At 36.9% G+C, this 13,801-nt stretch overlaps 1 protein-coding gene across 1 annotated transcript; it reads left to right on the top strand.

The window, feature by feature from the left end:
- The first annotated feature begins 2,644 nt into the window (after positions 1-2,644).
- LOC145683689 (uncharacterized) lies at positions 2,645-12,417 on the top strand. The gene is made up of 2 exons (XM_081755051.1): positions 2,645-2,822; positions 11,895-12,417. Exons 1-2 carry the CDS (start codon positions 2,744-2,746, stop codon positions 12,314-12,316), a joined length of 501 nt encoding a protein of 166 aa, XP_081611177.1. The 5' UTR covers positions 2,645-2,743; the 3' UTR covers positions 12,317-12,417.
- The last annotated feature ends 1,384 nt before the right edge of the window (positions 12,418-13,801 follow it).

Genomic DNA, 13,801 nt, shown 5'->3' with positions numbered 1-13,801 from the left:
GCATATTTAACTAGGCCTTCAGAGCAATGGTGGTTAAGCTATTATTTTTCGTCTTCGAACATTAGTTCTCACGGTTGCAATTCGAACCGAACCAATGTATTTTAATTTCATTTAAATTCGTAGGGAAGGCACGGTGACTCTACGGTAGAGCGTTTACTTCTGGTGGGAGGGGTCCCTGAATCAATTCCCGGCCAAGTAAGTTTGTGGAGGACAACATCGTGTTCATAGGTTATCTTGGGGTTACTCCCGTTTCCTTCCACTAATTCTTCCATCATCATTCACTTTTTAAAATAATATTTTCCCTTAACCTAATGGAAATAAGCGTGGTACGTTAAACTGAAATATTTCATTTTATTTCGTTTCACTAAAATCCGTACTACAAAGGGCGAGTCTTTCATAATTTATACCAAAAAGAAATATCGTGAGTCATTCATGTTAGGGAGATGAAACTCAATTCGGAAAAAGATCCTACGATAGCCAGGACTTTGTAATGATACACATAACATTTCAGAACACGAAGTGGCATGCTTCATGTATTTACAGCCATGAGAAAAAAAAAACATTTACTAGATTCAAAGTTATGTCAAAGAAGCGAAAATGATGGAAAGTGTTTGACCCACGGCTAGAACCATCATTAGAACCACGGCTTCATTTGCAGTGCACCTGATATGCTTGCACTAATGTTTTACGATTTTCACATTTTCAAACTTTTCAGTAAACTTGAAAAAAATGTTGACTATTCCCAGTGTAATAAAGCAATTCAGTGTAATGACATATCAATCAAGCTATTCCTGCCATTTGCAGGTACATTTCCAAAATCAAACCACCTACATAGTGTTCTGTAGTTCAATCAGTACCCATTCTATTTAACCGATATAAGCCCCTCTGGTTGTTACCGACATCATAATTAGTCAATGGGAGATCAACAAAAAGAAATGACACTAAATTCACAAAGAATAGGTCGAAAACTATGTATTTTACATAATAAATCAAAATGCAAAATACTACTACGACTACTATTACTACTACTACTACTACTACTATACTACTACTAATAATAATAAGGGCATATATGGGTTAATAACTCAATTTGAACGGAAAAGATCTTTATTGTTATGGTCAGCCGAACCGCTCATTTATTCTATACTATGATCAGAAAGAATGTGTATAGTGCGTAAAAAATTAGTAATCAAAATGACATTTACACAACAGTATAGTAAGCAAAGAATGTACCCACAGACATGCTCAATAACATCATATGTAATGCAGTATTGTCAATTGAGCACAAAATGAAGTTTTGTTAAATGGCACGGAACACAAATTAAGACATCTAGCAAATCTAATTATGAATAGAACCATACCTATGAAATCGTGATGTACAGTGTTGCGAACAGTTGGAAATAAGCCTATATGAATCTCGGATGTAGAAGAGTACATACAGTAGAGGATTCGAACTACTTAAAATCAAAATGTAAGACCATAATCTAGAATATAATCACTGAAGTGCAAAAATAACGGACGGAGCACAGTGTCGAAGCATTTTTGCCAAAGGAAAATGTCAGAATAGTACCAAAACACAGCACATAAGCTGAAATGATCCATGCCCTTGGATGATCAATTAGCTCGCAGGCTAGCTGCCGGTGCACATGTTCGATTTCCGATTGGAGCATTCTGCAACATAGTAGTAGTTGGAATCCTACATTAAGCTAGATGCAGGGCCGGATGTGGGGGGAGGAGGTCAATTCGGGGCAATTGTCCAGGGGCACAATTCATTTAGGCCTATCCTCAAACATTGGCAACACTGTACAACAAGACTTCACAGGTAAGGTTCTACTCACAATTAGATTTTCAAGATGTTATAATTTGTGTTTTGTGCCATTTAACAAAACTTCATTTTGTGCTCAGTTGGCAACACTGCGTTACATATAATGTTATTGAGCATATCTGTGAATACAATGTTTGCTTACTATACTGTTGTGTAAATATCATTCAAATACAAATACAAAACAATCGTATGCTTTCTACAATGAATTAGCGTTCTCCCCCCCCCAAATATGTTTTGAAACGAATAGGAGAGAAGAGGACGCTTTTAGCAAGCATTCTTTATAGGAAGACCAATTGGATTGGACACATCTTGCGAAGAAATTGTCTTCTTCATACTGCAATACAAGGAACGATGGAAGGCAAACTTGGAATAGGAAGAAGAAGAAGAACATAAGTAATCGATGATTTGAAAAATAGAAGAAAATATTGGGAGTTAAGCTGAAGATCGAGAAACGTGGAATAAACATTTCCGGGCCCAAACCTATAATAATAATAATAATAATAATAATAATAATAATAATAATAATAATAATAATAATAATAATAATAATAATAATAATAATAATAATAATCTATACAGATTACTGTATAAGCTGTTTTGCTACACTATATCAAATAATGACAAATATGCTTTTTGTGAATTATCTATGCCATTTTGGTTTTAAAATGGACGGAATTTTTTCACCGGATGCATAGGTTTCAGCAGTTTAACTATAACTGTTTAATTTGGTCATTAGTGTTTCCTAATAATATGGCAATTTAGATTACAAAATATCTCATCAGAAGATTAGAACCAACTACTAAAAGAACTTCAAAACACCAAGAAAGCAATATACACAGACAGAAGACTGGAATAACTTGATTCCTACACAGCAACTAGAAAAAGTTATTTTTTAAAGGAAAAGCAAAGCTGATAAACATGTTGCAATTTTGTCCTTTAATTATCCTAGTCTTAATTCCTCAAGAAGGATACTCAGCAGCTTTGCCGACAGCACAACGTAAGTAGATTTCTTATATACTTAAAATTACTACAAGTGGTTCTCAAAGTGGGGTCCGGAACATTTAAAATTAGGCTCGTTGGTTACTTGGAGTTTAAGGATTGTTTTGCAAAGCACCAAGGGCTCATGAGAAGTGACTGTAGAGCTTAGTTTGAAATTTCAACCACATGAGTGCCTACGGGAGAAATAAACCCGCATTTCTGCGTCAAAGAGGTATAATCATGGAACCACAGATCTCATTATTATTATTATTATTATTATTATTATTATTATTATTATTATTATTATTATTATTATTATTATTATTATTATTATTATTATTATTATTATTATTATGAGCAGAATAAACTATAGTTCTTCGCACGGGAAAAGTACGTTTCAGTTTGGATATAAAAGTGTGAATTTCGATTTAAACGGTATCGGAAATGTCACTGATCATCTCAGCGACCCCGAAAAGTATGGATTTGGCACTAATATCAGTCATTTTCGATCATTTATACGGATATTTCCCCATCCTTCAAGTTGCGGGCTGACTTTAGGTTTAAACGACATCGGAAGTCTCACTGTTCGTCTCAGTGCCCCGAAAACTATGGATTCGACACTAATATCGATCCTTTTCGAAGATTTATATATATATATGATAAAATCCGTCCCAGACCTGAACCTCATCTAAGTTGAAAATTCGATCGAGATCGGTCGTGTTATTAAAAAGTTATTCAACATAGCCACTTTCATTTATATATCTATATCTATATCTATATCTATATCTATATCTATATCTATATCTATATCTATCTATATCTATATCTATCTATCTATCTATCTATCTATCTATCTATCTATCTATCTATATATATATATATATATATATATATATATATATATATATATATATATAACTATTATTATTATTAATTATAAACCAAACCCTTGGCGCAAGGAGCCAGGACTCACCAACCCGCTTGTAGCATCTGTGTTTTGGAGTGATGTGTTGTCAGCTTATCAGCTCCTCGAGCCATTAATGATAGCTTTCTAGAGCAAAATTCGCTACTTGTTTCCTTCAAATAGCTCCCCAGTTATGCTGACGACGCTGGGTGGACACCACAATGCCAGAACCATTTGGTGAGTATTAACGATCATCCACCCTCCTTCTGATCCACATCCGACACTGCTTGACTTCGCTGATCACAAGAGAAGTGGTATTTTGTTCCCGGGAAGGGCGTTTCTTCTTCTTCTTCTTCTTCTTCTTCTTATTATTATTATTATTATTATTATTATTATTATTATTATTATTATTATTATTATTATTATTATTATTTGTTGATTTGTTCAGACTTTAACGTCGTTCCTTCTCAGCATCGAGGCTATATGAGACGGTGACGTACAGCTTAACGTAGGATTGCAAGCACATGAGCTCCCACTGAGAATCGAACTCTGCTCTCCAGAGCACGTGTGCTAAGCATACAGTCACGGAGGACTTTTATATTTTCAACGTATTTAGATTCTAACATATGGAAAATAAAATGAGGTAAGCACTTGCTAATGTACTCAGACGAAGTATGTAGACTTGGAATATCAGGTCTAAGGCAGCTATTCCCAACTAATCAGATGCGGCCATATTAATAATTTCATTGATGCCACGAGACGAGAGAATAAATCTTTCAATAGTGAAAGATACGCTTCCTAAGACGGAAATGGAACATAATTTTCATGATTCCTTTTTGAGACGAGACAGATTCAGCTCTTACCATACAGGCAACACTAAACGCTATTTGAATCTATAAGATGCTACTAACTGCTTTCATGTAATCGAGTTTTCATGTCACGTACTTAATTTTTCAAAATGGCGTGGGCTACAGCAAAGAATTTTCGGGCTACTTCTGGCTCCGTGGGCCATGTATTGAAAACCCCTACTCCACATTATTATAAAATATATTGAATCTTTTGTTTAGGACATTTCCATAATATCTATTGTCTGCAGTTCAAATCCTAGGATGTTATAAATGGAGGATCAGCCCATATGTATCTTCATCCTATTAAATCATTGAAGCCAAAAAACAACCGAGTATCAACACCTCTGATTGGCTACTCTCGTTTCCGCCATTGTCTGATTTGCTACTTTCGTTTCCGCCATGATTGTTGGCTCAAAACATTGCAATCCTATTGGGCGGAGTGGGCAGAGTAGGGGTGGCGAAACTGTGACGTATGGCTTCAAGATTTTGTTGTAAGGGCAGATTCTCTATTTTATAAGATCCTTATTCAAATCGGTCATGGACAAGATGCTAGAAAAAAAAATGCTTAATTTCCTTATTTAAATACTGTAATATAATAAGAAAATAATTTTTTTCAATAAGTTGCACCCAAAATATTTGAATTTCGATTCAATATAGCATATTTTTCTCCGAAGCTTCATAATTGTTGCCAATGCTTGAAGTTAAAATCTGCCGAGAATTAATGGGAAATTTAACAACTACCATTAAAAGTTTTCTACGATATAATTTAAGTAATACATGTGTATGGGATGAAAATATATGTTAGAAAGGCAAAAGCCACGGCGAATGGAACGAAGCGGTTGGTGTCAAATATAGAAGTAGCAGAGCAGAAAATAGAACAGGTGATAGTTTTCGATATCTGAGTAGTATTATTAGTAATGATAGGAAATGTGAACCTGAAATAAAAACAAGGATAGGAATGGCGAAAGAAGCCTTTAGGAGGGAGAAAATATTATCTTGTGGAACTTTGAATAAAGAGTTGAAAAAAAGGCTCATAAAATGTTTCGTGTAGAGTATCGTACGACATGGGTCAGAAACATGGGCATTACTCACAAATGGTGAAAAACAACTTGAAATTTTCGAAATGTGGGTTTGGAGAAGAACGGAGAGAAGTAACTTGATCAAGCGGAAAACGAATGAGAGGGTGTTAGAAATGGTGCAGGGCAAAAAAAAAAAAAAAAAAAAAAAAAGAAGAAGAAGAGAAAGAGAACAATTTTAGGTATTATTAAGGAGAGGAACGGAAGCTGATTGAGACACTGACCAAGAAGAACTATCATGAGGGAAGAGCTAGATGGTATAGTGGCAGGAAAGAGAGGGAGGAGAAGGAGACTACAATTAATGGACGATATCAAAACCAAAAAATCATACGTAAAGACGAAGAGGTTAGCAAAAGACCGTGGAGCATGGAAGCTTCTCAGTTGCAGCAAATGACCTGTCAATAATGGCAGAATACCATGATGATGATGATGATGTAAATAATTTTTGAGCAATATGACGTACATTTCTCTTGAAGCTTCACAATGATCCAATTACATACACATAGAGAAAGTTCCCAAGCGAATTAGAAGGAAAAACCTTAGAATCCTTCTAAAAGCGGCTTTCCTAACGCTGCTTCTGTCACAACCGGAAAACCATGTTGTAGTTCAATTTCCCGGACTATGTAGTATCCATATAGAATCAGGGAATATTTACCAAAGTACATAACTATCAATATCTTTATATTGCATGTCTATGTGCCGACGGAAAATACACATGATTTCTGTCTACTTGCACCTATGCAGATCGGTGCTAGCTAAGTAACAAACCTGTACGTAGCCTGGTATACAAAATCCTGTGTGTAATAAAGAATTCAGCTAAATATTGCCTCTAAGAATTTTCTATACTAAAAATAAACCTACTTTCTCTCTCTCTCTTAGTGTAGAGTTCAAACAAATGAAGACTAATTGGGTAGATTTATCATGCTGCTAACTAAAAAGAAATAAAATAAAAATAATATTTCGAAGAAAACACTTTTTAAAATAAATCGCACTAAAAAGTAAAAATTAGTTCTGTTTTCAAGAAAATTTACTTTTAGAACAAAAATATTTATGCTTGACTAGAAACAAAATTATACAGCACGTGTCATATTCAATCAATTTATACGTATATGAAAGTTCTCGCCATGGTTTTACTTTTAGCCGCGTATATAAATATAGTTTTCTATTTTTACTTTTCAGAACGATTTATTTTATTGTTTCCTTTTCAAATCGATTTATTTCCTTTTATTGCTTTTCTAGAACGACTTGGTTATTATTTAGTTTTTTTTTAGAGCGATTTACTTCATGTTTTTACTTTTAGAATGATTTGTTTTTTTTCTTTTACTTTTTAGAATGATTTATTTATTTATTATTTTTTTTTAGAACAATTTATTTTATTTTTACTTTTTTAAAACGATTTACAGTAGAGCGTCGATTATCCGAAGTAATTGTGGGACATGGGTGTTCGGAAAACTGGTTTGTTCGGATAATCGAACTGTACATGTTTATTTGCCATGCGCGGAGCGGCACGCCTCAACTCTAAGCTCGCGCAGCTGTTGCTGTGAACAGCTTTGATAGTGCCGCTACTTCTACAGCCAGTGCCAAACCGACAGAAGTGTGCTGATTGTTGAAACACAGCGACTGGCGGCTTGGCCGGTCAGCAGCGCCTTATGAAGGCCCCATTAAAAGTAATGTTCCGCCAGCGGTGGCTCAGTGCAGCGACTACTGTGGGAAACTTAGTTTGGGAGTGAGGGGGATGATGGACGGTAGGGTGGGAGAGTAACAGGTGCGAGCGAAAAAATGAAATGAAATCTTTAAGTTTTACGTCCCACGCTTATGCCGGTAAGGCTAAAGGAGACGGTGATAATGAGAGATGAGTGAAATGGTGGAATGAAGAAAGTGGGAGGAAACGGGAGAACCCCGAGAAAACCCACGAGCACGGTGTTTGTCCACCACAAAGTTCACTTGGCGGGGGCTGGGATTGAACCCGGGACCCCGAGCACCAGAGGTGAACGCTCTACCACTGAGCCACCGCGCCCCCCAGGTGCGAGCGAGTACACAGTTCGGTTAAGCGGTCGTTCGGTTCACAGACGTTCGGATAATCGACGCTCTACTGTATTTTATTCTTATTTTCTAGAACGATTTGTTTTATTTTTAAATACATTTTCTATTTATATTTTATTCCATTTCAGACATTTATTATTTATATTTGTTTTTCTTACACTTTCCATTTTTGTTCGGTCCACAGTAAAAATAATAAGGTAGACGTATAGAATGTTTCAAAACAACACCGACAACGTTTGGGAGGTGGTTGCTGGCACCAAGATAAGACAAAAAATATAGACCAACCTGGGTGCACAAATGCTTCCTTTCGGAATTATAAGCTGACGAAAACATGCAAAAATGAACTTTAAAGGCCCATACCTCCAAAACTATGGGACCTACTGTAATCGAGTCAAGACTTTACTTAAGAAATAGTCTGTGCCCTATCCAAATATCCATGTTTCAGAATCCTGCTGTACTTCCGCAATAATTTTTATAGAGGTAGTTGGTGAGTACTTTCAATTAAATACCCATATCGAAACTCCCTCTATAAAAGTTGTCGCGTGAGTATCACAGGATTCAGCAACATGTATTTTCGGATACGATACATATTAGTGTACCCGGGTCCATAATTTTGAGTATATTAGACCTATTACTTGAGCTGGCTGAAACCAGAGTGAACTAACTATGTTCTCGCCTATTTCTGAGTTTAACCATGAAATCTTTTGAGTTACGTGTATTCGAGGCAGAATCTATGTTGCAACAAACAAATGTAGAAAGTTTACTTTCGTTTCAGACAGCTCATTTGTTCGTATTCAGTGTTAACTAGTAAAAGACATAACACTATAATCTGTCTGGGCACGGACGTTATTTGGTTGGGGGGGAAGGGGCAGTTGCCGAACTGAGTTTGATAAGCACTCGTTCGAAAAAGTGGAAAAGCTTTCTTCAGTCCAGCCATTCTGAATGAGGTTTTCCTCATTCACACCAGTCAAATGCTGGGGTGGTGCCTAACTTATAGGTCCCAAACCGCTTCCTTCCTTCCCTTTCCTCGGATAGTGTGATCGCCCAGGAACGTCATTCCTCAAACATGACTATAGATAGCCATAAATGCCGAAAGCCCAGAAATCTAAATCCTAAAATCCTGAATCCTGACTTTAATAAATACATGCTTTTTAATAAATTATATAAGAATAAGTCGTATTAACAGTAAATGTGAAACGTATATGCCATTGGAAATTCTCCTCCTCCCCTTTTCTTGTCAACATTTGAAATAACGCACGTATGTTTAGGCGAAAATAACTGAAATCTGAAATAAAAGTAAATTTTATTAAAAATTAGTAAAAACTACTTTACTACTAAGTACCGCTGACAAGGAACGTAAATGAACATGTCATTCGGACATCTAAATCAAACCTAGTCCATTCGATAAATATAACAAAGATATGTTCATGCACAAAAAATTAGGTGCCACGGACAACGGAGTAAGTCCCTGGGGCCCATTAACCCTGTTAGTATAAAGACAATCATAGACTCGCAGTGAAATAGCTATTGCATCAACACTGTTCATTGGAAAGTCATAGTTTATAGTTCATTCTCTTCAGCATGAAACAAGCTTCCCAGAGGTGCTAGGTATGAGGGACCATAAGGTACTTGAACAGGAAAACTTGGGATAATGTCGTTAAATTCCCTCCAGAAATCTCTCCAATGAAATTGGGCCCCTGTGTAGTGTTCCTGGGCAAAAACACATAATCCAAATTTATCTAGAAAAATAGTATACGGGATAAGAAATATGTGTACCAAGTTTCGTTTTGATAGACAGAATAGGTATGAGGGGAAAGCATGTATTCGTATACAAGCTTTTCCCTCATATCTATTCCGTCTATCGATACAAAACTTGGTACACTCATTTATTATTATCTATAGTATTTTTCGAGGTACATTTGGATTGTGTGCTTTTACCCAGGGCCACTACAGAGGGGTCTAAAGTCGATGGGAGGGATTTCTGGAGAAAATTTTCCCGAGATTCTTCCAATTTTCCCTGTTCAAGTACATTATGATCCCCAATACATTGTACCTCTGGAAAGATTGTTTCATGCTGAAGAGAATAAATTATAAACCATGACTTTCCAATGAATAGTGTTGATGCAATAGCTATTTCACTGCGAGTCTATGATTTTCTTTATACTAACAGGGTTAATGGGCCCCAGGGACTTACTCTGTTGTCCATGGCAGCTAATTTTTTGTGCATGAGCATATCTTTGTTATGTTTGTCGAATGGACTAGGTTTGTTTCGGATGTCCGGATGACACGTTTATGTCCGTTCTTTGTGAGTTTGTTTACATTGAGCCACCACCAGTAGGACGGGAAGTACAGAATTAAATACAAGGCAGTCAATAAGCTATAGCCTCAGTTCTTTCTATTGCCACCTTTGGTGCGAGAGGTCCCAGAGAACACTTGGTTGGAAAAGTGTAAAATCTTTTTCAAGCCACCAAAGTTGAGTAAAATTTTCCTGGGTTTTCTCATTCACACTAGGCAAATACCGGGATGGTACTTAATATAATGGTCCTAGGCCGTATAATCGCCGGGAGACGTCATCCTTCATACGTAACGAGCTACTATGACCATAGGTGCCGAAAACTCAGAAATCTAATCCGTAGTCCTCTTCCTTCCAGTTCCAGTAGCGTCGAAACAAGAAAACCTTTTGCGCTCGTAATACTACTTTTAGTACACAGCTCTCTGTTGTGTGTTACATTTCTCTGTTGTGGTTTCAGCCCCTGAAAATTAGCTTCCCTGATCTACGGATCAAAGTGTTTCAAATACGAGCTTAATCATGCGCATTAGGAGATGAGCACTTCCAAATAACTATTGGACATTCCATGTGAAATCAACCAATGAAATGACAAAAGCTGACCTGTCCATCTTAGATTTTTATAAAAATTGGTGCACAGCTTTATTACAGTGGGAGATGAAAATATCCCAAATATTACCTCTCTCCTCCTGAAAGTGTCCCCATAGAGGGTGTTCAAAAGTGTCAGAAAAAGGCATTTTTTTCAGTTACAGTGATTATTAAAAATTGTTATAAAATGGTTAATATGTGCACTAGAGACATAAAACAAACACCATTGGAAAGCTTACAGATTGTTCGACAAGTTCTACTATACTAAAAAAACTGTAAAGAAAAAAATAACACTTCAAAAATTGAAATTAAAATTTGAACTTTGTTTTCGTATAGAAATGTCCCTTTGAATTTGTTCAAAATTGTCCAGATTGTAGTCTCATATGTGTACTAAAACACCACAAAGTTATTTAGGGAGGTATTACGTTTCCGAATAGTACTCAAATGTAACAAATTATGCATATAGGCGATTTAACATATTTTGGGGAAGTCATTTTGTTGTTCATTGGTGTTTCGTCGTGTCTCTTGCCGCTGGTTATATCATTTTCAAAACCGAAGTGGGGCCACCGCGGATCGTCGCTGTGGGGCCGCCAATTGTTGGCGAGATATTTCTAGTTGCCCATCGGTGGTCCTCCGACGCCTACGGCATGGGATAAATTCTGACAACAAAATGTGCTTGCTTTCATGAACAATTTCAAGTCTTTTTTTTTTTAATTAAGGAAAATACTTGTTAGAAATTTATAAAATCGGACTTTACGAATAATTCACTCACATATCAAAAAAGGGTAACATATATCAGTTTCAAATTTTCATATTTTATACATTTTTAAAATTCTGTAGCAATTAGTATAGCTCGTGGGAAATTTAAGAGCCAAATGGGAATTTCTGCCTTTTAAAATCGGATTTTATAAGGTTCCAGGTTGGCATCACTGATGTTCAAACTTGTTTGTTATAGTGCTGCCAAAATGTCTTGAGTCGTGGCAAAAGTGTGAACTAAACTCATACCTGCACGTTGAGCCAATAAGAGTTCAGCTGTTGCTAAGCGAGAGAGCCCTAGCGAAAGGGAGTGGAATTCCTTCACCTGATAGCAGCGCTTGGAATGGAAGACTAGGTATCAAGTCAATGTGGTATATCTTTTTTTTTTAACTAAACTGTGAGAAATACAGTGGATGCTTCAGCGGCACGCTCGCGGCGAGGCAGCAGATAAACGTGTGCTCCTTGTCCTTCAAACGTTAATTTGTTTTTTTATTTTGATACTAGTATAGTATGATAATTAAATTTTAATCTTACTATAATCCTTTGTCTACTGTCTATGTTAATAAAATAATTTTATTTATTATTTCAGTTCCTTTGGGAGAATTGGGTTCGCCTTTAATGCAAGAATTACCATCCGTCGCTCCACCTCTACAAATGCCAATGATGATGACGGTCTTCACGGTATATGGAATGATGCCAATGACCCCAACAAAGTTTAAGGACTCGCAACTGTACATCCTAGGGACGGAGTTTCTACAGAATCTAACAAACGCAATAACACAGGCAGCTCACACAATGACCGCACCTTTTGTGAATATATTCAACGACTTTTACCAACAGCTTTACAACACGTTTGGTTTGCACGGACCGAGTACAAAATCAGCAACAGTTGAGAATTTACCAGAGCTAATGACACGAACAACACCAGGAGCAGTACCTAATGAAATGCAAAAGAAATTACCATTTGACCCTTTTAATATGCTTCCACTTGAGTCGAGGCCCATGATGTAGTGGTATTTCTGTCCCATGATGTAGTGATTGTATTAATGTAACAATATCTTAATGAGAATTCAATATCCCATTGCACAAATAAAGCTTACTAGCAAATGGAAGGGTTTTCGTATTTTTTAAGTTACAGCGTATATATTTATTGTCTCTTATTATTTCTTCCAAACAACCCAGGCCCGTATCCAGGGGGTCTAGGGCCCCCCCTAAAGTTTTGCTGGCCCCCTAAAAGTTTTACAGTAGGCTTGCAAAAGAACTATAATATGGTGATGAACTATCATATGATTGGATCGCCCCCCCCCTAACTTCAACCGGGCCCCCCTAAGTTTTGGGGCTGGCTACGGGTCTGAAACAACCTCTTGCACCCTGAAATTTCTCGTCGGTTATAACCTGCGAGACCATCCCCATCCACAAGAATTGAAATAAAATTTGTCAGTTTAACGTCCCACAATCATTCCTGTTAGGCTAAATGAGACGATAATTAAAGCAAGTGAATTATGATAGAATAATTGATGGAATGAGAGAGTGGGAGGAAAACGGAAGCACCGTAAGAAAATCCACGGACACGAAGTTGTCTACCACATACTTTCTTATTCGGGGATCGAACCAGGGCGCCCACGCACCAGAAATAAACGCTCTAGGGTTGAGCCAGCATGGCCCCGCACACAAGTTGATTGAGCAGCCCAAGATCTGGATATCTTCACTGGAATCAGTACTTGGATATTTGGCAACGGAACGGACACAGTCAAACGCCCTTCCGTCCCTGTGCCCACTTACACAGAAACCGCTGCCTTCCAGTTTAGTTCACAAAGCCCACTTCCGTTGGTATCCTTACGCAGACATGATTTATCGCACTAATTTTCATCCATGAGAACAAGCAGTCTTGTATATTAGCAAATGTCAAACAAAGAAAGCTTTCTTATGACCATACACACCTCCATTAACGCGCCCTACCTCTGATCCAACGGTCCCAGGTTCGAATTTCGAAATTTGTGCTTGACAAAATCATGTTCGTGGATTCGCCTCTCACATTATTATTCCACCGATAATTTTGTAATTATATTCACCTTTATTAACATGGATAGTATAATAGTTGGATGTAAACTTGATATTTCATTTTATTTCACTTTACTACCTTCCTGCTTCGTCCTCTCTTTAGCGGTATGTGTTTTTCGAACATTTGCAAACTACATGCAAACAAAATAAGAGGAAGTTATATGAGTAATGACATAGAAACTACATTGGGGCTATCTGGGATTTATTTCGGTCATCTTGATTGGCTAATCGCCTCTTTCAACGAAGATTCATTGGCCTTCATATTTTCGACTGGAGAATGAGTTGCCATTCTTTCCGTAACTTTGCTTTGCTCTGTTGTTCATATGCATAGTTTGTGAAAGTCGTTCATCTTCCCCTTGGAAAATACAGTTTCTAAATAAATGGAAATTATTTGACTGCTCAGATCAGAGTGCATTTTCAGAAAACGAACCTTCG

Source organism: Thermobia domestica, chromosome 4 (genome assembly GCF_964235325.1).
Source record: "Thermobia domestica chromosome 4, izTheDome1.hap1.1, whole genome shotgun sequence".
Classification (NCBI taxonomy): domain Eukaryota; kingdom Metazoa; phylum Arthropoda; class Insecta; order Zygentoma; family Lepismatidae; genus Thermobia; species Thermobia domestica.
This window is presented reverse-complemented; position numbering and strand designations above follow the sequence as displayed.